General features: G+C 38.9%; 1 protein-coding gene across 1 annotated transcript in view; it reads left to right on the forward strand.

Moving 5' to 3' along the window:
* The window catches only part of cntn5 (contactin 5), a 100,491-nt gene that overhangs the window by 23,339 nt on the left and 49,227 nt on the right, over positions 1–27,925 (forward strand). The window contains 2 exon segments of the mRNA XM_020614760.1: positions 7,095–7,212; positions 19,045–19,254. Of these exon segments, the coding sequence (XP_020470416.1) occupies positions 7,158–7,212; positions 19,045–19,254 (265 nt within the window). The 5' untranslated portion in view covers positions 7,095–7,157.

Raw genomic sequence — 27,925 nt, forward strand, 5'->3', positions numbered from 1 at the left:
GTTCAAACAAAAAGAGAATTTCCTTTGGTATTTCTTTAGTGTGCATGTGTGTGTGCTGCCAGTAACAAGATGGCACTGATTAAATTTCTGATCTTATCCTTACATAGTAGAAGTGGTGACAGTGTGAGATGATGAAGTGTGAAAAAGATAATTACAAACAGGATCTGGGTATATAAAGGTATTACACTGGTCGTCATGGCCTTTATTACTCAGCCTTCATTGCATTAAGACCTATGTTAAAAAATAGAAATGTTAGATCCATGACATTAATGTGTCTGTAAAAATACATAATGGAGTGTAATTTTTACAAGACCGTCAGAAAAAAAATTACTATTTTCCTTACTTGTCTTCTCTGCAAAATGTGGTTCATTAGACTATACTGTAGCTTGTGAGTGCATTATCAGGTGATGTTTTTAACTTGGTCTGTCAAGCCTCAGCCTGGGAAACCATGTCTGCATTTGTTTCATTTATAACAAGCCCTGTGGAAACACAGCAGTGAGACCAAGTAGACGGATCACATTCAGAAGTGTCAGTGCACCTTGTTGCACCCGGCACGCTGCCTCATTAATAACTGTCTTGCTGGGCTGTGATCGCTTGGAGAGAAGTGTGGCAGAATCCTGATCCAAAGCCCCCTAATGTATGTAGGACATGCCCAGGAAGGTTGGAGGGTATTGTGCTGTTTTTATACTCCATGAAAGACAAACCAGAGGAGATCCCTATTTCAGGGAATCACAGACATGAAAATAAGCATCTCTGCCCTGGCTGGACCAGTTTCAGTATTTTAAGCCTGCATAACAGTTTGTGAATGAATGAAAACTGTAGAAGACTGGCCCCTTTATATCTTTTAGATGATATTTAAATTAGGATCATTTTATGTATATAACTGACAGATTGTGTATTTGTCATGTAGATGCTTTGCTGGTCATTTACTGACTGTCATTATGTCATTTATGTTTCATTGGAAGATAATTGAGCCCACTTTTTTCAGCTATTATGTTATAAAGCATAAGTGCTTTGTGTAGGTTTTTCTCTTGAACTGAATTGAAAACGATTCAAGCAGTTTCTTCTCTGATGTAAAATATATGGTTGACTGGAAAGTGAAAGCTGAGTCCACAAATGACATGTCTGGCAGAGTTCTGTGAGATGCTGAGCAGTCAAGTGGGGTGAACTTTACGTTGTCTGACTACAGACCCACTTTATTTGTTGCACATAAGATACCCATGTGTTCTACTTGACAGTAGACAAGAGAGAATCACATCCCAAAGCCCAGTTACTATAAATCACAGGTATCTAAAATAGCATTTTCATGATAATGCAGATGCCCATGTTTGGTTCCAGCCAGAGAACTGCACATTCTCAGTCCAGTTTGTTATGTCAGATTTTCCAATATGGCTATCAGATGTACATGACATTCATTTTCATCATACACTTGAAATTTTGCCTTATTGTTTATGTTTTATGCAATGTTTTTGATGTACACTGTCACTTGAAAAGGACAAACTTAGATTTTCAGATGATGTCAGGAAGGGTTGAATAGTAATGGTCTTACTTACCAAAATGACCCAACACGACTCAAACCTTCACAGAATTTTGTTGTTGTTGTTTGGTATCAACATTCTGCAAAAGCATCCTGCGGGTCAGAGATGAGAAAACAGAAACGGTGCTGGTGGGTTTGTGTAGAAAGACGTGTGCCTCTGACTCTTATTACCAACTGTGGGCTGATGTGGAAGTTGTTCAGTCCAACATGCACAAGATGAAAGAAGGGACAGAGAAGGCTTCCTGTCCCGCAGTGATTTGTGATTATTGCAGCAGGCGTCTGCTCTTGTTCAACCAAACTCTTTTGGTTTGTTCTGTTTTTATGCTGCTGTATGCAAGAAAGATGGAAGGAAGGTCATTGTGAGGTGAAGAATGGTGAGTATCTTTTCCAAAAAAGAAAACACAGAAAACTAAGAAGCAGCATTGAAACTAGGAAACAGTGTGTTTAAAGCACACACAAATTGTTTAACTCCCTACAACTCCTGATGGTGCATTCTGGGAGGATAGGGGGCAAATGAGGTGAGCTCCTGCTGGATCTGGACATGCTTCTGTCAACCCTCAGCTGTCTGTGCCACTGCATTAATAATTTACATGACACAAGACAAAATGCAGATGGCAGAGACCGTTAGGGAGAGAAGAGAGGAAGAGAGCGAGTGTGCATTCAAACATGTTGACAGAGAGACTGAAAACACCACATAACTGAAGAAACTGATTTTTGTGTGGAGATGAATGGTGCTGAGGGAGAATACCAAGGTCAGCACAGCCTACTCTCTTTGTACTGTAGGCCTGCGCACCATCAGCAGTGTATTCCATTAGCATTGTTTGCAAATGCAGTTGCATTCATAAGGTGCAGCATTTTATGCACCATGTTCTTCTGAATACAGTGTCAGTGTTTGTTATTGGTGTAAGTGGGATTAGGTATTTTATGTGGTGTAGATTTAAGCTGATAAAGGTGTCATTTTTGCCCATCATTCTACCCACAGTAACTCATAACGACAAAGGGAAAATATGATTTTCAAATTTTTTCGCAGTATTCAGACCATTTGTGGTGGCACTCCAAACTGTGGTCAGGTGCAGCCTGTTTGCTCTGATTATCTGAACTGATTTAGAAAGGCACACACCTGTGTTTACAAGGTCCCACTGTTCTCTCTGCATGACTGTACAAAAACCAAGCCATGAGCTCTAAGAAAATCTTTGTGACCTTGATGAAAAACGTTGTGGTGAAGCATAGGTCAGAGCAAAGGCATAAAACCATTTCAAAAGCTTTGTGTGTTCACAGTGGCCTTAATATGCAACAGTCTTCCTGGAGTTGGCTGTCCAGACAAACCAAATAACTGGGCAAGAGCAGCTTTAGTCATGGAGTTGAACCGACTGACTCCTCTAACAGACTTCAGAAGTTCTCTGCTAAGATGTGAGAACCTGCAGGAAACGCTGCCATCTCAGCAGCTCTCCATTAATCAGGTATTTATGGCAAAGTGATGGAAGACATTTTGATTAAAAATCACAAGACAGCCTGTTTGGAGTCTGCCAGATAGCATTTAAAAGACTTTGAGAGCATAAAGAAAAAGATTCTCTGCTCTGATGTGACAAAAACTGTGTGGTGAATACCACTGGAAGTTCTACAGCACAACAAAGTGTGCAAAGGGCTCTATGCATGTAGCACTTCCATGTTTGACCAGTGCAAATTTCTGGTCAGAGAAAGAGCTGGAGGACATTTGTGAGATAACGGAATTGGCGCACTTCACCTACTGTTTACTGGAATTGCTGAAATTGATATAGAAGTAAAGCTGAAGCATCCAGAGCTACAAAGCGACTCTGCATAATCCACATTTATGACACAAAGATATAAGGTGTCATAAGTAACAGCCTTTCTTGAGAGTAAACACAAAATTTGCCTACCTAATCTATACCACCACTTGTAGAACAAATATGTTAAGTCCAGCTAACAATGTTGAGCAAATGGCATTTTAAATTACAGTGCCTTGCGAAAGTATTCGACCCCCTTGAACTTTGCGACCTTTTGCCACATTTCAGGCTTCAAACATAAAGATATAAAACTGTAATTTTTTGTGAAGAATCAACAACAAGTGGGACACAATCATGAAGTGGAACAAAATTTATTGGATATTTCAAACGTTTTTTAACAAATAAAAAACTGAAAAATTGGGCGTGCAAAATTATTCAGCCCCCTTAAGTTAATACTTTGTAGCGCCACCTTTTGCTGCGATTACAGCTGTAAGTCGCTTGGGGTATGTCTCACACCAGGCAGGTCCGAGATACTGTTGTGGAGAAGTTTAAAGCCGGATTTGGATACAAAAAGATTTCCCAAGCTTTAAACATCCCAAGGAGCACTGTGCAAGCGATAATATTGAAATGGAAGGAGTATCAGACCACTGCAAATCTACCAAGACCTGGCCGTCCCTCTAAACTTTCAGCTCATACAAGGAGAAGACTGATCAGAGATGCAGCCAAGAGGCCCATGATCACTCTGGATGAACTGCAGAGATCTACAGCTGAGGTGGGAGACTCTGTCCATAGGACAACAATCAGTCGTATACTGCACAAATCTGGCCTTTATGGAAGAGTGGCAAGAAGAAAGCCATTTCTTAAAGATATCCATAAAAAGTGTTGTTTAAAGTTTGCCACAAGCCACCTGGGAGACACACCAAACATGTGGAAGAAGGTGCTCTGGTCAGATGAAACCAAAATCGAACTTTTTGGCAACAATGCAAAACGTTATGTTTGGTGTAAAAGCAACACAGCTCATCACCCTGAACACACCATCCCCACTGTCAAACATGGTGGTGGCAGCATCATGGTTTGGGCCTGCTTTTCTTCAGCAGGGACAGGGAAGATGGTTAAACTTGATGGGAAGATGGATGGAGCCAAATACAGGACCATTCTGGAAGGAAACCTGATGGAGTCTGCAACAGACCTGAGACTGGGACGGAGATTTGTCTTCCAACAAGACAATGATCCAAAACATAAAGCCAAATCTACAATGGAATGGTTCACAAATAAACATATCCAGGTGTTAGAATGGCTATGTCAAAGTCCAGACCTGAATCCAATCGAGAATCTGTGGAAAGAACTGACAACTGCTGTTCACAAACGCTCTCCATCCAACCTCACTGAGCTTGAGCTGTTTTGCAAGGAGGAATGGGCAAAAATTTCAGTCTCTTGATGTGCAAAACTGTTAGAGACATACCCCAAGCGACTTACAGCTGTAATCGCAGCAAAAGGTGGCGCTACAAAGTATTAACTTAAGGGGGCTGAATAATTTTGCACGCCCAATTTTTCAGTTTTGTATTTGTGAAAAAAGTTTAAAATATCCAATAAATTTCGTTCCACTTCATGATTGTGTCCCACTTGTTGTTGATTCTTCACAAAAAATTACAGTTTTATATCTTTATGTTTGAAGCCTGAAATGTGGCAAAAGGTCGCAAAGTTCAAGGGGGCCGAATACTTTCGCAAGGCACTGTAGCTTGTGTAAAACCATATGTTGTCATCGGAAGCAGAAAATCACTCCAAGCCAAACTTGTTGCTGATAGCCATTTCCTCAGTAACTTCATCATCTCCATAGGGAGATCTTCAGCATGATTCATGGTGAGATCGAGTGCTGCAGGCTCAGTAGTAGAGCAGCAGTCATGATCCTGTGATCTACGTTCACTGAGGGGATCCTTATTTTTGGCTCTGTCGGGCAGTGGATTTGGTTGTTCTTTCCTTTGCGAAACCCTGGACCGTAAGGCAGGCAGAGTAAAGTTAAGCCCTGGGACGGCCCCATTTTTAAGACATCTATGTCTGGCTGGAGTAATAGGCTCGATCAGGTCTGTACTCTGAAAGTGTTAGCTGCAGTGTCTTGCATGATTGGTACTGGTACAGCTGTCTCACCAAATATTAATTACCCACCTCGTTTGCAGTTCTTTGTTTCTGGGAAATGTGTGGAAACTAATAATGTTGTTGAACCTGGCAGAAGCTGTTCACAGTGGGACACATCAGTGATGTCTGGTGGTCTACTGCCATCCTCTCGTCTTTGAAATGTAACTCTTTTCCGATGTTTTGAGCTCATGGCATAAGGTTGTGACTCTGCTGTGCATATAGCCCATTGTCTGAATACTTCCAGAAGCCACTGTATATTAAGCCAATTAGAGATGACACACTTTTCTTTGGGCACACAACTGTTGTCAGGGTGTACATGCAGGTGGGTGGGATCTGGTCGACATAGGTGAACCTGTGAGTTCTCTCCCAGTGAAGGTTCTCAGAAGTGTAACCAGTATTCAAATTCAGTGTACAAGGTTTATTAAAATGCAGGTGAAACGGCAACAGTGCCTTAACTCTGGTGAAACAAAACAAACCACAGGCTAAGCTGGCTGCACACTTTCTGTATGGTATGAGAATATTCTTAAACATGTCCTGATACCGAAAATAAACTCGAAGGAAAGGCAGTTCCCCTTTGCATAGTAATGCTCCACCTTGTTTGTTACTTTTGGGCATGTAAACCTTGCTGTGTTTAAATGCTTATTTACAGTAGAGGACCGTATTCGTTTAGGGAATGCCAAGTACTAAACTAATTGTACATGTAGTATTTGTTCAGAGAGTCATTTATTCCCAGCAGCAGAAATGCACCTTAGGCTTCAAGACTAATGACTGTGTGCTGCTATTCACAAACTATTTACATTATGTATTTGGAGAATGCATGTATCTGCATATGAATACATACTCTGTAAACTGTACATTAGAATATTTGTGTGTGAGAGAGTGTGTGAGTTCTTTGGAACAGATTTGAAAAATCTTCAAATATCTATCTGGGTTGGAAAAATGCTCATACTGAAAACAGGAAGAGACTCTTTGCAAATCAGCTGTGCAAACCAAATACTTAAATGTATTGATACAGTGGAATTTAATGATATTTGGCATCAAATTAGTGACAACCCATTACCAAGCCCAGTTAGTGCAGTGGGTGCCAGTCACAAGCTGAATGATTCCATGAAACAGGTTTCCCTTTTCTCCGTACAAGACCTGCAGTTGTTTTGTAGAATGAAGGGAACCTTTAAGAGCTGTGATGAACTGCAGGCAATTAGTGTGTGGAGAACTCAGTAAGGCATAGGAACTGACAGAATACAACAAAATTAATAGTTAGAAATGATGGTTTGCTATGGTATTAAGATTTTTGTCAGTTTGTTCTATAAACTGCACACATACTCAGGCTCTGATTTACTGTTCAAGCTTCTCTTTTTTTACTCAAATTACTGCGCAAGTAACAAACGCAAAATTTTGTAGCATTTTGAGATCAAAGTGTGTAACCATTAGTATTATTTCACATGAAACCCTGTGGTGGGGGGGTGACCTTATTGTGTGTAACTCTCCTCTGGGCTACACTGTGAACATTGCTATGATCACGAGACAAGAAACTAAATGCAAAGATGCCGTTTAGTGAAATTAGCACAGGGACTTGGCCTGACAGCTCTCGAGTTCTACATTGTGCTTCTGAATGCCCGAGGTAACTAGAGGTACTGTACGTCCTCCCACCAACTGATGTCTTTTCTCTCTGTTTGTAGGCACAGCTTTGATGAAGAAGCAGCCCTGCTAACATTCTGCAGGAGGGACCCTCTTCAACAAGTATGGGGTCACCATGGAAACCATTTCTTCTCCTGTCTGTCATAAGTGGCCTTTCAGGTAAGAAAAGTGAACAGTACAGTAGTAGTCAGAGATAATAGTAAGAAATTGTTTTACAGAATAATCTTTTCAAGCATTGATATTATAAGAAATGGCACAGTACGCACTGAAATCTACTGTAATGACATGATAGTTGTAAATGTGGCACAGCTGGGAGGATCCTCATTTATGGATGTGAGAGGAGGCTTGGGTCTTTTCACTCTTGGAGGGGAGGAATCCACATCTTTTGAAATGATGAATTTTGCATTTAAATCTGAGAAAAGGTGAATATGCCACGGCTCATTGAGCATCCCTATTCTGGCTTTGAGTCTCAGAGATTTGACAGACTTTTTCCTCTTTTTTTTTAAAGCATCACCAGTGACAAGGCCACACTTCGTCTGAGGTTTTACAGCCCTAACCTTTTGCATGACAATTTGAATAGCAGGGCTGACTGACCTGAAAAATATTACTTTATAAATACTTTTTACTTAATTAAAAAAGAAACAAAACTCAATTTAGTGAAAATATGTTTATCCAAAGTCTGTCTCTACCTTTAGGGTGGTTTAGGGACCTGGGCAGGGATCAGAGTACACTTGACCCTAAAATCCAGTTCATTTTGATGAGTATGAACACAAGCGTACCGGACTCGGGCACCGTGCTTGCTTGAAGAGGTGGTCTTGATCATGGTTCATGTGTACGTGAGTGGGAGAACACAACCATGTTGACACAATAAGTGGTCTGCTATGTGACATAACTATTCAACTGTTAAACATTAGCAAACATGGCTGTGAAAGAGTACCTGCTTAAAATTTGGGCAGACGAAAACGTGCAAAGACAACCGGATACTACACACAAAAACTCTGAGATTTACTGTATTGAAATATTCGCCAGTATTTACATTGTCTGCACAGGAACAGAAACAAAAATCACCCTAGGTGCTTCTTTCTTCTTCTTCTTGGCGGATTGCAAACCAACTTTGTGCATACTGCCACCTGCCTAAAGTGAAATTGCGCTTAGTGGCCCGGTAGGAATAAACACCTCAACATGACAGTGCGCTGGTCCATCCACTGAGCTGAATATTCTGGTAGCATATCTTTACTGTTTAACAGTGAGTGCTCAATTTTAAATTCCAGATCATGTGTCTCCCTCGGTCAGTCTAGAGAGGGTGTGTTTGCTGCTGTAATGGATTTTGCCCTTTTAATGGTTTCTTTAACCCACCAGAGAACATGCACTCTGTGGCTCCCTCTGGGCTTTGTTTCAGGGAGTCAGACACACAGGCCCAACCTCACACGTCTTGTTAAAACCATTCTGTTAAATGAAAATAACTTTGAGCCGTGTCTCTTGGGACTATTAGGCTCTAAATAAACTGTGGACATTTTTAGACTAGAAATTGATTTTTTTTTTTTTTTTAATAATATGTAGGGTACAAGACTTTGGAGCAGCAAATACAGTGAGATTAACCAGGCCATGTCTTTGTGCCTAACATGGAAAGGTTTTGAAATCCAATTCAACATTCATGTCATGTACTGTACATTTACCTACATGCATAAGCACTTGTAGGGTTATTGTGGTCTAATCCTAGGCATTTAAGCAGTTGTCTTTAAAGTATAGTTCTTGATTCCCCACAGAATTGTTGAAATTGCTGATATTCCTTGACTGCTTTATTTTGTTACTGTGTCACTCCAGTTAGTTCAGAATACAGCTGCAAGAGTTTTAACTAGATCAAAGAAATGGGACCACGGCAAAATACCTACACGGGCTCTCCATTGGCTATATCATTATTTTAAGGTTCTGTTTGTCTTTCAAGGGTTAAATGGTCTGGCTCCTTCTGACTAAGTGTTATGGGGAGAGGACTTTATAACTGCTCCTGTACTATGGATCTTCCCCACCGCCGTTGCACGAGTCTCTCCTACTGATATGTTTAAGAAACACTTAGCTTTATGCTCAAGCATAATCCAGATAATCTGTGGCTGTTTGTGTCACCATGTAATTCACCCATGTGCCTTAGTTTATTGTTACTGTTGCCACTGCCATTACTGTTTAACATTTTACATTTTTCCCCTTTTCTTTTGTCTTATCTTTTATTTTGGTTTGTTTTCCACTTTGGATCCACTGTGATTTGTGCTATAGAAATAAAATTTGAAAGAACTGAAAATGATTTGAGAGGTACAGGGATGTAGGAGAAATAATGAGCATACAGTATACACTACCATCTTTCTAGTGTACTCCACAAGACCTTTCAATATTCAGTTTAAGGAACTCGGTGTAAAAGTTGCATTAAAACAGTAAAACAAAGAAACAGTCAGTGCTTGAAGTAGTAGTACCACAGTACCGGCACTCCTATATTTTACTCGTTTGCATACCATGACTACTTATTGCGTAAGGCACTTCTCAGAAGTTGCCAGTACTCTTTTCTGCCCTCTCCATGGGCTCGTTTGTGATGAACTGCGTATTACCTGGACAGCAGAGGACGGCAGCAGGGGGCGGTGACATGAAGCCGCAGCCAAGACTGACTAATTTAAGAGCTTCTATCAGCTACAAGAAATATTCCTGTTGAGTGGTCCCAAATAATCAATTCAGTTCTAATCATACAACAAACTATATACAAATTAAAATTAAAAACAAATGTTTGACACCACATCTTGTTTTTCCTGTCTTATTTCTTCTCTCAGGGCACAGGATGGCTGTTTTGAGGTTCACTTGCACAATTAAGGTCTTTGCAATAGCTGCAGTTTTCAAAGTATATGACTGGTCGTTCTACTTTGACATTTACAACAAGCTGTAAATACAATAGGCTACAATAGACCAAACGGAGTCTAAGAAAGTGTTCGGGGTTTTGGAATACTTCAGTAAATTGCAGTACTGCCAATTCATCTTCTGGGTTTTATGTGGCTCTTGAAGCAGATCAAGGCATGATAAAGTCAAATTAAATTCCTCAAGGGACAACAAAACCTTCATTATCTGGTTGTCACATACTGTGCTGCGACCCTCGCAGGGTTTCAAAGATAGAAATGTAAGAAACTATTTTAATTTGATCAGCATTTTAGACATTTAAAAAAAAATAAAAGGGTTTGCTCACTGTGAAAATATTCAGTAAGTCCAAAGATACAGACACAATCATACAGTCAAAGATAACAAAAAGAAACATTTCAGCTGCACTGTGACTATTGAAAGCCATTCAGACCAGCACAGGAACTTAAGAGATCTCCGAGGTGTCTCATTTGTGTTGGGCGTCTGTCTGCTTTGTGTGCGGCAACAGGAAAGGCCACGGCTGCTACAGTAGGTGCTGTTGTTGCAAAGAAGTGAGAAAATTGGGGGAGTATCAATAGACTCGGGTGTCTGTGGTACTGTACAATGAATAGACTTGCAGTGCTGTGAAGTATTAATGTCATTATCAGTATTTCACAGTTATATGTATCATTGTTTGTATAAAGTTGGTAATATGATGTGAGTAGTTCACTGTTGGCTCTATTCCTGGTTCTACTCTTAACACACACTAATCATTTGTTACTCATCACTGGGGCTGGGTATCATTCCAAACCTTTTGATACCAGTACTGATAACTTGACTTCGAGACTGGTTCCTAAATGAAAGTTGTTGTTTTTTTGTTTTTTTTTATGCCAATTTTATTGTCACACAGATCATTTGTTTTATTTTTCTATTCTTTGGCATTTTTGTGCAATCAAAACAGTTTCATAACATTAAAAAGTTATGAAACCTGTTCTCCACAGCCTTAAGTTTTGGAAAATTAACATCAGTAAATAAAAATGTAGGAAAGCACTTTTTAATACTCGACGTTTTTCAATACTCAATGGTATTGATGTAATTTGATCAATGCCATAGAAGTAGCGAAGTTTGACACCAGCACAAACTAAGTGTACTTAGAGGTGCTATAATAGGAACATTAATCTTTAATAAATTTACAAAAATAACACAAGACTAAATAGCTTGAGCTGTTGGTTTAGTTTTTAGTCAGCACTTCAACCAGTTGATATAGTTTTATAAACTTAGTGACTTAGTTTTTTTTTTCTTTCAGTTGCGTCAGTCCTGTAAATAGATAGTTGGTTCTTTGGCACATACATCTAATACAGACTCATGAAATCAACCTCCTGTTTAGTGCACTGTGTGTCTCAATGACAATACCGGAAAGGAAGGACAATTTATTTGTGTTTTTACATTCAATCAAATATGATAATGTGTGAGTCATTAATCCTTGAACAATGATGATGTTATTAAATTATAGCACATACTTAATGAAACTTGATGAAGCTTCCTGTTCGGGATCTGATTAAAACGTGCACTTCCTCCAGAAGGAATCGTTTTCACTCTCTACATATACAGGTAAAACTGTTTGTGTAACTGAGACTGTCTGACCACTGTATGCATAGAGGTTGTGAGTTTTATTAAACTCATAAACTGCAGTCCTGAACATTTGATACTTTCAGTAAAGAGAAATTTATTCTGGTGCAATATTCAGTCATTTTGATGTAATGGGAAATAGAAGATATCCACATAGAGAGAAATTCATTCTAATGTCACCTTGTACATTACTGTTGCATTATTTGTCCATTGTCTGCATTTCTTCATCCACGAGGTCCTGCATTTTTGTTCAGTGAGAGGAAAATTACATAACACATTACATAAAACCCTAGAAAAGATGGTTTACACCATACAGTAGTGTTGTCCTCGGGCGTACTGGTGTTTAATGACAGGGCTTTACCCGTTTGCTTTCTGTATTCTTCAACCTTGAGAGAAACCTCGAGCTCATCCTGTTTTGGTTATTTTTGAGCAGTTTCCCTCTGTGGACTTTTTCTTTTAGGTCTTTTGAAAAAACATTTACAGTGGTGCATTGCCTTATCAATTGCTTAAATAAAACTAGTGTTGTCACTTTGTCTGCAGTGTGGCTACCATCAAGGTGTAAACTAGTTTGTGTTAAAACCCAACCTAGTGTTGAATGTTAAGTCAGTGGATTGGGATTTTGAGGGACAGTTGTTCATTTTACCCTGCAAATTACTTGACTAATGTTAGACCATAGGTAACAAAGAAAATCTATAAAAGGAGTGCTTTAGCCAAAACAGTGCTGAGAGCTGAGTATGCTTTTAGCACTTACAACTGTCAGAAATGTGTCATACTTTCATTAGAGTGCCACACTTCAAACTGGTTTTCAATATTATCAGCAGCAGGAGCCATGAACAGGCATCCCCAGGGGTGTGGTGCGGGCTTTGTCTAATATGCTACTTTTGACATGTTGGCTTGTGTAATGGATTATTGACGTACTGATCTTGCTGAATATTCTGAAAATGCTCACTTTTGAGCACAGTCATTCCTCTGTTTTACTGTCTGCCGTGCCTGTCTGTACTGCCCCTGTCTGTAGTCCCTTTTCATTTCATAGATATTTAAATTATGCCGAAGCAGAGAGGGCAGCACAATTAGATTTCTCTCATGTTTAAAAGTGGGCTGGGCAGGCATCGTGTCTAAGGCCATTTTTCCTGCCCACATTTCACCTCTGATTGAAATACCATGTTGCTTAGAGTGTTAAGTGTGGAATGGTAATTCAGCTGTTCCTCAGCTAACTCTGAAGTATCTCAGTATTAAAAGTCAGGTGGGGGGAATATAGATATGTAGTGCTGTATAAGTGATGCATGAAGTCATTTTCACCAAGGGCAAAAGAGTCATACACCAGAAATATTGTTGGGGAATGGACAGATATTTCCATACTCTACACTGGGCTGCTATACACAGTGAATATATTGCTGTGATTGTATACCTTGAAAATTAAACATTAAAATATGGAGCTTTGTTAAAAGTTACCTCCAAGTCACAGAGGTCAACTGCATTTCCCAGTGTCCCAATAGCCCACTAACCCAAATGACATAGTGCCAGTCAATGCCAATGTAAAGCAATGATTACTAGTCACAATCCTGCAGTTTAATAACTGCATACTGCTTGAACTGCGCTATTTTTGGTCCCTCCATCGGGGACTGATGGACTTTCTCCAACTGGCTTTCTTATACCCACAACATAAGCCCAGGAAAGGGAAAAAAAGTCATTGTTGTAAGCATGAGAAGTTGGGCACAACATTCAAGTCTTGGCAGTCGATTCTTGTTGGTGTGATCAGTACTATGATCAGTACCTAGGGATTTTGAGTTTGGCATTTCAGAGTACAAGAGTACATACAGTACAATGAACTTGTGTGCTGATGCCAAAGTTTGTGCAGTAGAGTGTTGCTGTCATGTGCCAAATAGCCTGAAGCCACTTAGAAAAGTTTGTTTTTATTTGCTTAATGTTTTACAGTAGATACAGAAACGTGTACGACCTCTAATTCTGTCATTTTACTGCTGGATTATGTCTTACTACGCATTAAGAGGCATGACAACATTAATACCATCCATCACACAGCACCACTATGGTTGCACTGAGACGCTGGTAAGGTTGAAGCAACTAATAATATCTCCATAGTACACCAAAGATCAAGAAAAAGATGGGTTTAGTAGGTAGTTCGCTGTGATGAGGACATTAGGTGAGGTTGCATATGATGTATGGATTGTGCTATCTGTAATGAAATTCAGATGAATAAATGCTCTCAAGTATAATCTGCTTCAGTCAATATAATCTTCCTGTGAAGGTCTTCATTAATCTTACAGGCTACAGCTAATCATGTCCGTCTACTTGAGCCCTCATCAGTGTCTCACCTACTTACTGTATATTATTCTAATTAATTTTTCGCACCAGAGTGTCGAGGCTGTAGACAAGCCCAGGTCTCACACATTGTCTCCTGTGCCGTGTCAGCCCAATGACCTAATACGAGTAGATGAGTTTCTCAATGTCTCCACAGTGTTTGTTTCCCCAGGCCCCCTGTCTGTTTACTTGAAGCATGTCATCATCCTTTAGTCTTACCTTTTATCTCTGTTGTTGGTTTGTTTGCATACCAAGTCTCCTGTCTCAGAGCCATGTAAGCCTCTGCAGTTGCTCAAAACGCATAATAACTTACTTTATTGAATGGTTAATTAATATAGTATACAAAAGGTAACCTCCATTTAAGTAAACCCACCATCTAACATAGAGTACTATGATAATAAGGACAAAGTAGCAGGAACGTTTGGGGCTTTTTGTCCTTTGTTCAAATATAAAATGGTCCTTGTCTCCTTTGTTGATGTTATCATGAAGGCAGTGTTAAGACCTGAAACGATCACCAATGGCACTGCTCTAGAGCTCACTGAAATGCAGCAGGTACAGCCCTTTCAATAGTGAGTGTTTTTGATTTTGAACCCTCTGAAAGATAGGGATCAGTTGGATCTGCAAGGGTCATTGCTTTTATCAGATGAAGGTGACAGCTGACATGAGCAAGTGCCTGTCTGCTTCAGTCGTCAAACAAACAAAAGACACTTCTTTTAGTGTGTTGTATTTGTCAGGGTTTAGCCCCAGTCTGGAATGTTATTTTTCTTAGAGAAGGAGATGGTGTTATAAGTTGAGAGAATAATATGCAAAATGTGTAAGCTCTTACTGACCAGAATCTCCTATTTATAATCCTTGACATGAAGCATGAAACACTGAAATGCTTTTTCACTGACAAAGCCATATGCATACAATGTATTTATATCATTTTGTTTTCTCTGCTAATTTATGACTAAACAGAATCAGAAATGTAAGAATCTATCCACATAGTACAGTTGGATGAAATCAGCATTGCTGGCTTGCCACTTTATTACTGTAGGGACACCAGACTGCTTTATCTACAATCCAGGATAATACCTTCCACATCCACTGAAATTGATGGGGATAGAAAAGGAAGATGGAATGGATGAAATTAGAAATACCTTTTAATATTATGCAGTACAATAAGCAGCAGTGCAAAAATATAGCCTCCAAAATGAGTCAGTACCTTTCTGACACTGTGACAACACAGCTGAATAGATCACAGTTGTGACAACCTAACCACAAAGCCATCTTTGTATTAAAGAATATTATGGAGTTGTTGATCACTGTGCTGAGGTACTGTGTTCTATACAACTGCGTTTGTAACGTGTCTCAGTGCCAGATTTTTGTTTGATCCACTGCTGTTTTTGCCCTTGTGTTCAGTGTTGCTTAGGGCTTATAATCTCAAGATATCTAATGACTTCATTTTGATTCAGAGTGCTTTGACCTAATTAAAAATGATTTCTGATGAGTCTTCATACAACTCAATCTTAAGTTTCTGTTTGTTACTGTATAGCCACATTCACAATCAAAAAGTCATTACTATCAGTCATGAATAATGAAGTTTGATTAATTACCTTACATTATTATATATTACCACAGCAGAAGTATGCCAACTGGGATTGATGTAATATGGCATGTTTACATGTACATCTTCCATTTAGTGAGGAAAACAATTAATGGACTGTTGTGTTGACAGTATTTTGACCATTACTAAATGAAGCCGGTTCTCTTAACAGCATCAACATATGCTTTATAACAAACTGTTTCCTTGTCATCAACCACATTGCAACTGTCAAAGCACAGCTGGTGGTCAGGGAGATGCTGCATTACACAAGTCATACAATTTATACAGTACACGAATGCAACTAAGTGTCTCAAGTCCAGTCTCCTGCTGATGGCTCAGTCCTAGTCAGGTAGAAAGCAGTATATTCAGTTTTGAATTCTGCTTTAATTAAAAAATATATCTTTATATTTTCAATATGAGAAACAGGATAAGTACAACATAGCATGACTAAGTATCTACTGTACTATGCAAGTCTCACAATCTAGATGTGCATAGCATCCCTGAAATGATTCGTTTCAGATATGAAGGACGATTCAGCATTAATTTACCATTTCATATTTTATTGGCATATCAATAACATTGAGGCCCTGCGATGATGCACATAGCGAAACCTTTGTCCCTATGATGTCCTATGCTCACTTGACTATATTGGATAAATAACTAAATAAGATCGCATGCTTTGCATTCATTTCATTTTCATTTTTGGTCAGTGACCTTGGTACTTTCTCCCCTTTGCTGTAAAATAGGCTTCTTCATAACACAGGTGAGTTTGCAGCTGATGCTTGGGAAAAAGTCAGTGCTGAATTGTTCATGAGAGAACTGACATGTTTCTAAATAAGTTTTTAGTATGACAAAAAAAAAGTTAATTTACCTTATTTCTTTGCAGCTGTTAGCTTGTTTTCAGTCTCACTGAACCCTCTGATGCCACTGGCCACTCCTGATTGCTCTTTGCTCCTCCCATTAAGTTCTGTTTCCTAGTGACAGCGTAAACTACAAATACCTGGTTGTGCTTAATTGTACAAAATGCAGCCTCCATTATGAAATTAGCATTAGCTGAATATCGATAAAAATGTTTGGCTATCCAGTAGATCGCTCCGGTTACTGCTGATGTGAAACAAATCACAAAGGATACACTAAGCCCAAATTACTCCTGAATTAAAAACGTAATTATGCACTACAGAGGTAAAATTATGACCATCCTAGGTCACCAATGTTACAAAAACAAACATTAACTTTATATGCTAACACATCCAGAAAGAAGAACGAAATATCTGAATCACATTTCAACTCTTTGGCTGATCTCCAGCTCAAAAAGCCAAACCAGCGTTAACCCTGGTTGTTGCTCTTTTTGTCCCACACTCTCTGTGCAAAAGAACCTGACCTCTTCAGTCTGGCAGCCTTTGTTTTGGATGTGCAGCTGACATAAGGTCATCCATGATTGGCTGTTTGAAATGACCACTCACAGTTTGAAAGGTGCTTTATATAACCTTCACTAGGTGGCAGGTGGCGCTAATTTATGGACCGCATTTTGAAAACCTATTGGAGAAGGGCTGTAGGCAGCAGGGAGGGGGTTGGTATAGCAGAGACATCATGTCCTGTACCATTTTCACTTGATTTTTTTTCAGACGGTGTATAAAATCTTAGTTGGTACAAAAGATTCTCAAATAGTTGACCTAAATCACTGTATGTGAAAGAGACAAAACAAAGTGTGAAAGAACAGACAGTGGTTCAGTATTATAATGCTCAGCAAGTTTTATATAGCCAAATTATTGCAATAAATAAAGTGAAAACTACAATAAAACATAACCAAAAGGATTTGTCAGATTTGGAGATTTGTCATAAACTCACTGAATACAGGGGGATTTTTCTAAGACTAATTAGAAAACCTCTTGTTCAGGAAAATCATTGCTCGACTGAATTTAAGATAATTTAATTGGGTGTTAAATGCACTGTATGTTAATATCACAAAACATGCTAATATAGCCACATTTTACAGTATGATTGAAGCAGGGATGAATTTTAATTCAAGTGTAGTTATCTTTGACACAGTGTTATGTTTGGTTTTACTAGTTAATACGGTTTTTCCAGCTGTGAAAGGCACTTTTTAAAGAAGCTGTGGAGGTCTCTGCATTGATTAGCCAGCTGTGGCCATCAGCAATGGATATGTGGTTTCCACATCAACTGAACTGATTCCTAGCAAGATGAATGCTGTAACTACCAACCAACCACTAACTGCTTTACTTCTCAACTTTCAAACTTACAATGCCTATAATTTCAAAAGGGGTTTCATGTCTTGCTTCTTCCCAGAATATGTAATACAATACAGTAATTGCCTGCTCTCAGTTTGGAGATAGCAGTAGTTTTGCAGCTGACAAGTCCCCAAGGGCACATAATTATTTCTCAGTTTTGTTCATTTTTCATAGCATTTTATCATGTGATGCAAAACACTTCCACCCCCCTTAGAAAACTCTAATAGTCTCTTGCTGAGCTACAGGCTTTGTCTTTTGCATTTCATTTTAAGCATTTTATCCGTACAACAATTGTTCCATGGCATCAGTAATTTCAGCCCTTTTGTTTTGATTGTAATGTACAGTTCCTTTGGAAATATATATATTGATGATTCGCTATCTAATTACATGTGCAATCTTGAATTGTTATATTTATAGTACCATAAAAGACAACGCATTGGTACATAACCCTATTGTACAAACAGCAAAGTGGATTGAATTCTTCAAAAGGAAGTAGTAGAAGAACGTGCTGATAGCATGAACTTAAAAGGAATCTGTTTGCCTCCTGTTCTGTTACACTTATTCAGTTTGAGACTTTGACGGTAGTTTTCAGATTATGCAGTCTATGGTACCTCCTAAGTGCATGTGTTATCCCAAGGCATCATACAGTAAATGCCTTTACATGGTGCCTCTTATGGCTGCTAGGGATGACTCGAGGCATCATTCTGATAGTAGAGAATGAGGTTTTTCACAAAAGTTAGGGACTTTATTGTTAATTTAACTTCTTTTTGCCAAATGTCTTGGTGGTAATTTAGAAAATTATTGTCCTGGAAATTATGGCTTAACGTGGAACAGTTTTATGCTCACTCAGGCTTCAGAGCATCACCTTCAACAATGAATATATTTTCTGCAGACTGTAGGAAATGCATTCTGGGTTTTTTTTTTCCACCTGTTTCAATCAGAACCCACTGAATCGTTACACCTCCTTGTCCTACTATTTACTCTGTTTCCTGTTCAGCAAGATTTTTGCCTTGTAGAAGTCTACTTTGTTGTGAATTATTCCTCATCCTTTACCATGGGAGAGTAAATCTAGCTTTTCAGTTTTATAGAGAGGAAGATAGTACACAGAATAATTTTATAGAATACAGAACAACACAGTATAGTGTGTAAACAAAATAAAATATTTTAATCAATTTCCATAGGCATTGAAATCATGTAAATGCTAACTTAATGTATGATTTTTAGAATATTCCTCCAAAGCACTGTTCTCAGTCTTCACCTTTGAGTAGTTATGAACAATTTCACTTAGTCATGATTGCATATGATGCAACTCTGCTGTTTCACTTTTTTTTTTTTATTTAGACTTTGCAAGAGCTGTTGCAGTACACCCCATATCATATGCAGCAGTATTACGAATGAGACCAGAGAGCTCTTCATCAGTGCTCAACTCGCGCAGCAGATCTCGACAACATCACGGTGGTGGGCTGTTGACTCCTGCCTGGCCTGCTTTTTCCAGTCACCCCCTGACAGCCCCAAATCTGTTCAGTTCTCAGGAGGACTACAGCAGTGAAGGTAAAAGTAATGGCACAGTCAAATCTGCAGGTTGTGTGCTTTTATCTGAACCAAAATGGAAACATTTTGGTTTATGAAAGTTCACACTTGCAAACAAATTGTACATTAGTGTCAAGTAACCTCACAAATAGCTCATTAATGGTATAGTTTGTAAATGTCTTCCTGCATAGATTTCATCTGCAAGTTTATCCCATCCACTGTAAAAACAATTGACAGGCCAAGAGTAGTAAAGTAGAAGTAAAGCCACTGTGACACCCCTTGTCGCTGATTGCAGTATAGGTGATAAATCCCACCTCCTTCATGCTAAGAGATGGGACATGAGGCAAATTAAAGTACAAATCGGAGAAATTTTTCTCAGGGGTCACCCGTTGTGTTTTTGGTAGATATTCTTACACTGATGGGTGTAAGTAAGTTGGTTTTTAAAAGGTTATTTGATGGTATACAAACAAGGGGTGTATTTCAGGTGATTTGACAGCTTTGATTGTTGGTCCGATGCTGTCGCTCTACTTCAGGTCGCTACTGTGCAGAATGTGGATGAAAATAAGCAAGATGGCAGCCGTCAATTGATATTTTTGCCTTCAGTTTGCACAGTGGAAGGGAAGTGGTGATGCCATGTCCATCATATACAGTCGCAAGAAAACTTAATGGCACTGTGTGCATGTGTGATCTGATCTTCATCAAAGTCACTAATATCAACAAACAATATTTCAATAACTGACAGTCATGTTTCATGTCTTTATTGGACACATCCATTATACATACAAATTGATATTGGAAAAAGTAACAGCAACAGTGTTTTAATAACTGGTTGAACCACCTTTGGCAGCACTAACCTAAAACAGCTGTGGATTAGACCTGCACAATGTTCAGGAGAAATGTAGGATACCTTGAAAAACATGGGGATTCATTTTCCCTCCACATTGGCAGGCAGTGTAGGTCCAGACGCAGCAAAGCAGCCCCACATCACGGTGCTCCCTCCCATTGTACTTCACTGCTGGGATGGTGTCTTCATGTTATCTTTTTATGCCCTATGTAGCCTCTGTGTGTTCTTCCTAAACAATTTTACCTTCATTTCATCTGTCCACAGGACATTTTCCCAGTAGTGTTGTGGAGCAAGGTGGTCTTTGGCAAACTTCAGGTGTGCTACAGTGTTGTATATGGAGAGCAATGGCTTCCTGCGTGATGTCCTGCCATGGATGCATGCCTGTTCAATATTTTGTGTATAGTTGACTCATGAACAGAGATGTTAACCAACTCCTGTGAACCCTTCAAATCTTTAGCTGTTACTCTAGTGTTGTTTCTCATTGAGCATTCTGTGTTGTGCCTTTGAAATGATCTTGGCTGGATGCCCACTTCGATGGAGAGTAGCCACAGTACCAAGTTGTCTCATTTATAAAAAATATGTCTAACTGTGGACTGATGAATATCTAAAGTCTTTGCGATGACTGTGCAAGCCTTTCCAGCTACATGCAAAAAGTCTTGATGGTAGGTCTTCTAAGATCTCTTTTTTTGTGGGGCATGGCTCACATAAGTGGATGCTCTGTGAATATCACACTGACACTGTTTCAGTGTTTTTATAAGTCAGTGTCATTCTAACCTACACCTCCATTCTCGTGTCATTGCTTGGACTCCATGTTTGCTAACACCCGACTCCAGTTGACATTTGCTGACATCAGAAGCCTGGTGTTGCCATTACTTTTTCCACCATCACTTTGTATGTTTAATGGGTGTATTCAATAAAAACACAAAAAAATCATGACTGTTTTATTAGCCTTGAAATATTGTGTCTGATATTTGTGACTTTGAAGATCAGGTCACATTTCTTGACCGTTTTATGCAGAAAACCAGGAAACTGCAAACAGTGCAATTACTTTTTCTTGTGGCTGTGTATGTCAATGTCAAGGATAATGAACGCTTGTACATAATTTACATGCATTGGCATTCATTTGTTAAGAAAACAAGAAGAAAAAGCTTAATCCTGATTATGAGCAAACAGTGTTTTGCTTTCAGTTTGTTGCCAGGAGTAACTGCTAGCAATCAAACATTCGCCATGTGTTTCCTTCTGCCAAGAGAACTTTGCTTTTTTTTGGTTCAATTCCTGTTATTTGTCCTGGATTACATTCTCAGTCCTGACCAACTGCACTGTAGCCACATCATGCAGGACTGACATTTGCATTAGTCCGAATCGGTGGACCAGTTTGTAAACTGGATTTGTTTTCACACAGAAAAGGAGAACCAAAATGCATCACTAAAAATCCCACTCCCTTCAATCATTGGTTAAAGTTTGTGGGCAGGATTGAGAATGTAAACACAGGGGAAGACCCATGTTATGTACTGGTGAACATTGCTATGAAAGAAATTTTCTCTGCAACATGGAGAAATGGCAGTTTGTTCATAACAGTGTCAGGTATCTGGAAAATACACCAAACAAAACTTAGCCAACAGAATGCTGAATGGACTTCAAGAAAACACCTTGAAAACACAAAACTGTTTCACACTTTGCAAGAAAGATGCGCAGTGTACAGTCGACTAAGCAGAACAAGGGAGCCACTTGCCTCAAACCTGCAGAGTATTTCTTGTAGTTGGTCCATATTGAGGTGGAATCACATTCCCACAACAAATTAACTCCTCAAGAGTGTGTTTAGAACTGGACCGAGACCACTTTAATTAAAGGGTTACTGTGTGGTTGTTATGCTCCACACTCAGGTGTGACTGCTGTGTTCACACCTGCTCAAACAAACCGCACCAAGGTGGAATAATACTAGATTTCAATTCAGCCTGACTAAACAAGGCTTGGAGGTACCACATGAGTTCAGGTGACATTGTTTTCTACTGCTGAGATGAACCAAACAGAGGTCTGGACACTCTAGAGTTTTAATAAACTTCTTCAAACATGAGTGGTATGAAGGCCTTCTGCTGTCTCTCTCAGTAGTTTGCCAGGTTATGTGCTTAGGTTTGGTCTGGAAATGAATCTCACTTTTCCATCATTCCTGAGCATGGTTTGTATGAGCAGGGTCACGCCTTTTGTGAAACTGAAGTAGGATCATGGCGGTATACAGCTCTCTCAATATTCCTGTCGATATCAAAACTGTTGATTGATATCTTTGTCAGACAAGAGGATTTAATACCCCATCAGTACTGAAGCATATTTTTATAAGTCTACATAAAAAAATCCAGAGGATATAATAACACTGGTTCTTTAATATATGATTGATTGTGCTTATTACATTGGGGTGCCTAATTCATGAAAATCCAAAGTAGCTGCTTGAATTGGCAAACATGATCTTAACACACATTGGGTGTGTTGAAGGGAGGCATATTGAAAATAGGAATAATTGTTTTTGCCTTTTTGTTTCAGCCTCTTATCTATTTCTGTTTGTTGGTCTCTGCCCATGGCTCTGGCTTTTTATTCTATGACAGTATTATCACTATGTAGCCATAAAGAGTTACATCTTTATAACCAAGGTGAGAGCAATACCTCTTCATTGTCAGTGAGGACAAGAGTATTATACCACCCACTGGATTGATGTTCACTGGATGAAATGGATGCCAAACAGTAACACACCTTTGGTGGCTTAAAGGTGATATTGCTTTTTTGCCTCTGTGACTGACAGATGGCCATGGCACTTGAAGTTGAGTGATTAAACAACTTCATTGCTTTTGTGTGTGTTTGTATTTTATGCACATGCTCACACAAACCATATGTCCTAAAGCACTGATACCATTTCTCCATTCGTCTCTTCAATGCTTTCAAATGGTCACAAAAATATAGTGTTCATTAGCAATTGCTGTTTATTATGCTATAGTATAGATAATACTATAGTGCCCTAAAGGGCAGCAGAAATAATATATAGATAAATTATATAATACTGAGGGTGGTTAAATCCACATCAGTTAAACAGCCTTTTTATATATCATGTACCAATTTTAGACAATGGAAAATTAAATGGAAAACTAAAGGATAGGTTCTGGTTTTTATTTGCTGACATCAGAAGCCTGGTGTTGCCATTACTTTTTCCACCATCACTTTGTATGTTTAATGGGTGTATTCAATAAAAACACAAAAAAATCATGACTGTTTTATTAGCCTTGAAATATTGTGTCTGATATTTGTGACTTTGAAGATCAGGTCACATTTCTTGACCGTTTTATGCAGAAAACCAGGAAACTGCAAACAGTGCAATTACTTTTTCTTGTGGCTGTGTATGTCAATGTCAAGGATAATGAACGCTTGTACATAATTTACATGCATTGGCATTCATTTGTTAAGAAAACAAGAAGAAAAAGCTTAATCCTGATTATGAGCAAACAGTGTTTTGCTTTCAGTTTGTTGCCAGGAGTAACTGCTAGCAATCAAACATTCGCCATGTGTTTCCTTCTGCCAAGAGAACTTTGCTTTTTTTTGGTTCAATTCCTGTTATTTGTCCTGGATTACATTCTCAGTCCTGACCAACTGCACTGTAGCCACATCATGCAGGACTGACATTTGCATTAGTCCGAATCGGTGGACCAGTTTGTAAACTGGATTTGTTTTCACACAGAAAAGGAGAACCAAAATGCATCACTAAAAATCCCACTCCCTTCAATCATTGGTTAAAGTTTGTGGGCAGGATTGAGAATGTAAACACAGGGGAAGACCCATGTTATGTACTGGTGAACATTGCTATGAAAGAAATTTTCTCTGCAACATGGAGAAATGGCAGTTTGTTCATAACAGTGTCAGGTATCTGGAAAATACACCAAACAAAACTTAGCCAACAGAATGCTGAATGGACTTCAAGAAAACACCTTGAAAACACAAAACTGTTTCACACTTTGCAAGAAAGATGCGCAGTGTACAGTCGACTAAGCAGAACAAGGGAGCCACTTGCCTCAAACCTGCAGAGTATTTCTTGTAGTTGGTCCATATTGAGGTGGAATCACATTCCCACAACAAATTAACTCCTCAAGAGTGTGTTTAGAACTGGACCGAGACCACTTTAATTAAAGGGTTACTGTGTGGTTGTTATGCTCCACACTCAGGTGTGACTGCTGTGTTCACACCTGCTCAAACAAACCGCACCAAGGTGGAATAATACTAGATTTCAATTCAGCCTGACTAAACAAGGCTTGGAGGTACCACATGAGTTCAGGTGACATTGTTTTCTACTGCTGAGATGAACCAAACAGAGGTCTGGACACTCTAGAGTTTTAATAAACTTCTTCAAACATGAGTGGTATGAAGGCCTTCTGCTGTCTCTCTCAGTAGTTTGCCAGGTTATGTGCTTAGGTTTGGTCTGGAAATGAATCTCACCTTTCCATCATTCCTGAGCATGGTTTGTATGAGCAGGGTCACGCCTTTTGTGAAACTGAAGTAGGATCATGGCGGTATACAGCTCTCTCAATATTCCTGTCGATATCAAAACTGTTGATTGATATCTTTGTCAGACAAGAGGATTTAATACCCCATCAGTACTGAAGCATATTTTTATAAGTCTACATAAAAAAATCCAGAGGATATAATAACACTGGTTCTTTAATATATGATTGATTGTGCTTATTACATTGGGGTGCCTAATTCATGAAAATCCAAAGTAGCTGCTTGAATTGGCAAACATGATCTTAACACACATTGGGTGTGTTGAAGGGAGGCATATTGAAAATAGGAATAATTGTTTTTGCCTTTTTGTTTCAGCCTCTTATCTATTTCTGTTTGTTGGTCTCTGCCCATGGCTCTGGCTTTTTATTCTATGACAGTATTATCACTATGTAGCCATAAAGAGTTACATCTTTATAACCAAGGTGAGAGCAATACCTCTTCATTGTCAGTGAGGACAAGAGTATTATACCACCCACTGGATTGATGTTCACTGGATGAAATGGATGCCAAACAGTAACACACCTTTGGTGGCTTAAAGGTGATATTGCTTTTTTGCCTCTGTGACTGACAGATGGCCATGGCACTTGAAGTTGAGTGATTAAACAACTTCATTGCTTTTGTGTGTGTTTGTATTTTATGCACATGCTCACACAAACCATATGTCCTAAAGCACTGATACCATTTCTCCATTCGTCTCTTCAATGCTTTCAAATGGTCACAAAAATATAGTGTTCATTAGCAATTGCTGTTTATTATGCTATAGTATAGATAATACTATAGTGCCCTAAAGGGCAGCAGAAATAATATATAGATAAATTATATAATACTGAGGGTGGTTAAATCCACATCAGTTAAACAGCCTTTTTATATATCATGTACCAATTTTAGACAATGGAAAATTAAATGGAAAACTAAAGGATAGGTTCTGGTTTTTCAAGTTGATCTTAAAACAGTATTGACAATGTGAGAATACTGTAGGTCTTTGTTATCTTTTCCTTCTTTCCCCACTGACTCTAAAGGTTTCCACCATGAACGTGACTATGATGTAAAAGAGGGCCAACTGCACAGCCCCTTGTTCTGTGCAACAATGCACTCGGAGTTCGTCTGAGGCTCAAATGAAGTTTTAGCTAATTTGAGTTAGTATCTTTAAAGGTTCGTCTATACAAGACACATTTGCCCCTTTTGTTTCCCAGGGTTGCAGTTCCTTACTGAGCTGTGGCAGACACCTTCCTTGTTGATGCTCTGCCATGCTTTGATATTATCCAACTTTATGCTTTGCCAGTTTAAGCTGAAACTCCGCACCAGAAATCTTATGGTTTTGTTTGAAATTAAAATTTCTATATCACACATGGCCCACTCCTGGTGCAGCATACTGGTATTGTTCACTGGATGCAGCAACATGACTTTCTTTCATTTATGTTTTAGCACTAGCAACAGCACAAGCATTAAATTGCATTGTTTCATATGCACAGCAAGCGTTGCAACTTGATATTGATTCATTTTCCTCCAGTGATTGGAGTATTATTTGAAAAGATTTTTATTTCCCTGTAGAACAGTAAATTGCTGACAGTGATTATACATAGCCTGAAAAAGATACTGTGATTCTTTTGTCATCAGATCATTCCTAACTAGTGAGAAGTACTCAAGATTAGTGACTTGAAATGTTATAATGTCATCTAAGCCTAAATAGTCAACATAATCTGTTTAAACACACAGCATGCTACGTATTGAACATGGTATATTATAAGAAATCCAGCTGCTGGATTGTGCTGTTGCATGTAGGCACAGAGCATGTGTTTACTGGGCTTACATTCTTCATTATCCCATAGAGAACCAATTCTTATGAAGAATGTAAGATTCAGCTTTTGTTTCTGAAGTCTGAACTTTTGAGATGCTGTACAGTGTACCTTGGAAACCTTCTACAGTAAGTGCATCACTTCTGTGTTAATAGAGACCTGGCTCAAAGAATAGAGAACTCTGAAGGAATAGAAAAGAGTGGGAACAGGGGCTGTCAAACAGAAAACACTAGACCAGCAAGCACATCAATATGTGGGTGTATTTGTACCATGGAGAGTTCAGATTTTACACAAGAGCCACTTTGAAGGTGCACCTGTTGGTGATTTTAATCAAGACACGTGTGTGTGTGTGTGTGTGTGTGTGTGTGTCTGTCATGTTCCAGTCATGTTGGTATGAAATTGTATTTCACAAATTTTTGTATAAGCATTTGCAATTCAAGCTTTCAACAGACTCCTCACTGCAAAAATATCCTAAAGTCGCCCATTTTGTACATTAATTAAATTTCAACATGTTGTTTCCACTGTGCAGATACCTCTCCACTTTTCACACCCATGGCTTCTAACTCCTGATAGCAAATTGTATCCTATTTCCATGTGCGCCCCATGTGTACCACACCTTGCCAGCCCACAAAAACAACATAAGTGCAGAAGGATTTCCTGTGCACAGCTTCATATGGCACACTTGATGAGGGATCATCAGCGTCCAAATGTCAGATTTCTGTACTTCGGGGATACCACACTGTGCCTTGATGTGACCAGCCTGTGATGTGGCTGCAGCACATTTTTTAGTATGAAGCAGTTACTGCATATGCTAAGATTAATGCGCAATTTTCCTACTTGTTAATAAACTGACCAAGCCTACAGTACCTGCAGTTAACTGAAGCTGGCCTATAAGCCTGAAAAACAAGCAAAGCTTCTGCAAAATTAGCATATTTGCAACCCTCTTTTCTGTTGTGATGTACTGTACAGAATACTGTACATTTGGAATAACATAACATTTCCTTATCACTAATTTAACATATGTACCACTGAATACCACTGTTTGAACATACAGTATGTGCTGTAATCTGAAATGTGAATCCAGGTCATAGTGGGAAATAGGCCACAGAGACAGTAGATGTATGTGCTCCCAAACCTGGCCAAGAAATACTGTATTACTTTAAAGTTACTATAGGATCCAATGTGCTAAGACCTGTGTTAACATTGTTGGGTCAACCCTCTCTAGGCAAACAGTGAGTCCAAAAGATGTAAACATACCTGGCTCAAGCTTAAAGATTTTTTTTTTAACCTTATGAATTATAGCTGACTAGGTTAAGTGTAGGATCTCAGATGTTCACTTCAGTGCTTAACGACCTGATTTATATAGTATATCAAATTCATTTTATTACCTGTCAAAAAATCGGTTGTCTGCTGCAAAATGTCATGCTAGGTACTGTTTATTGTGTTGAGGTATGCATCTTCCTTTTCTCTTGTTTCCTATAAAGAATGTTGGTATGAAATATGCAATTGCACCAAA

Source organism: Monopterus albus, unplaced genomic scaffold (assembly GCF_001952655.1).
Source record: "Monopterus albus unplaced genomic scaffold, M_albus_1.0 scaffold150.1, whole genome shotgun sequence".
Lineage (NCBI taxonomy): Eukaryota > Metazoa > Chordata > Actinopteri > Synbranchiformes > Synbranchidae > Monopterus > Monopterus albus.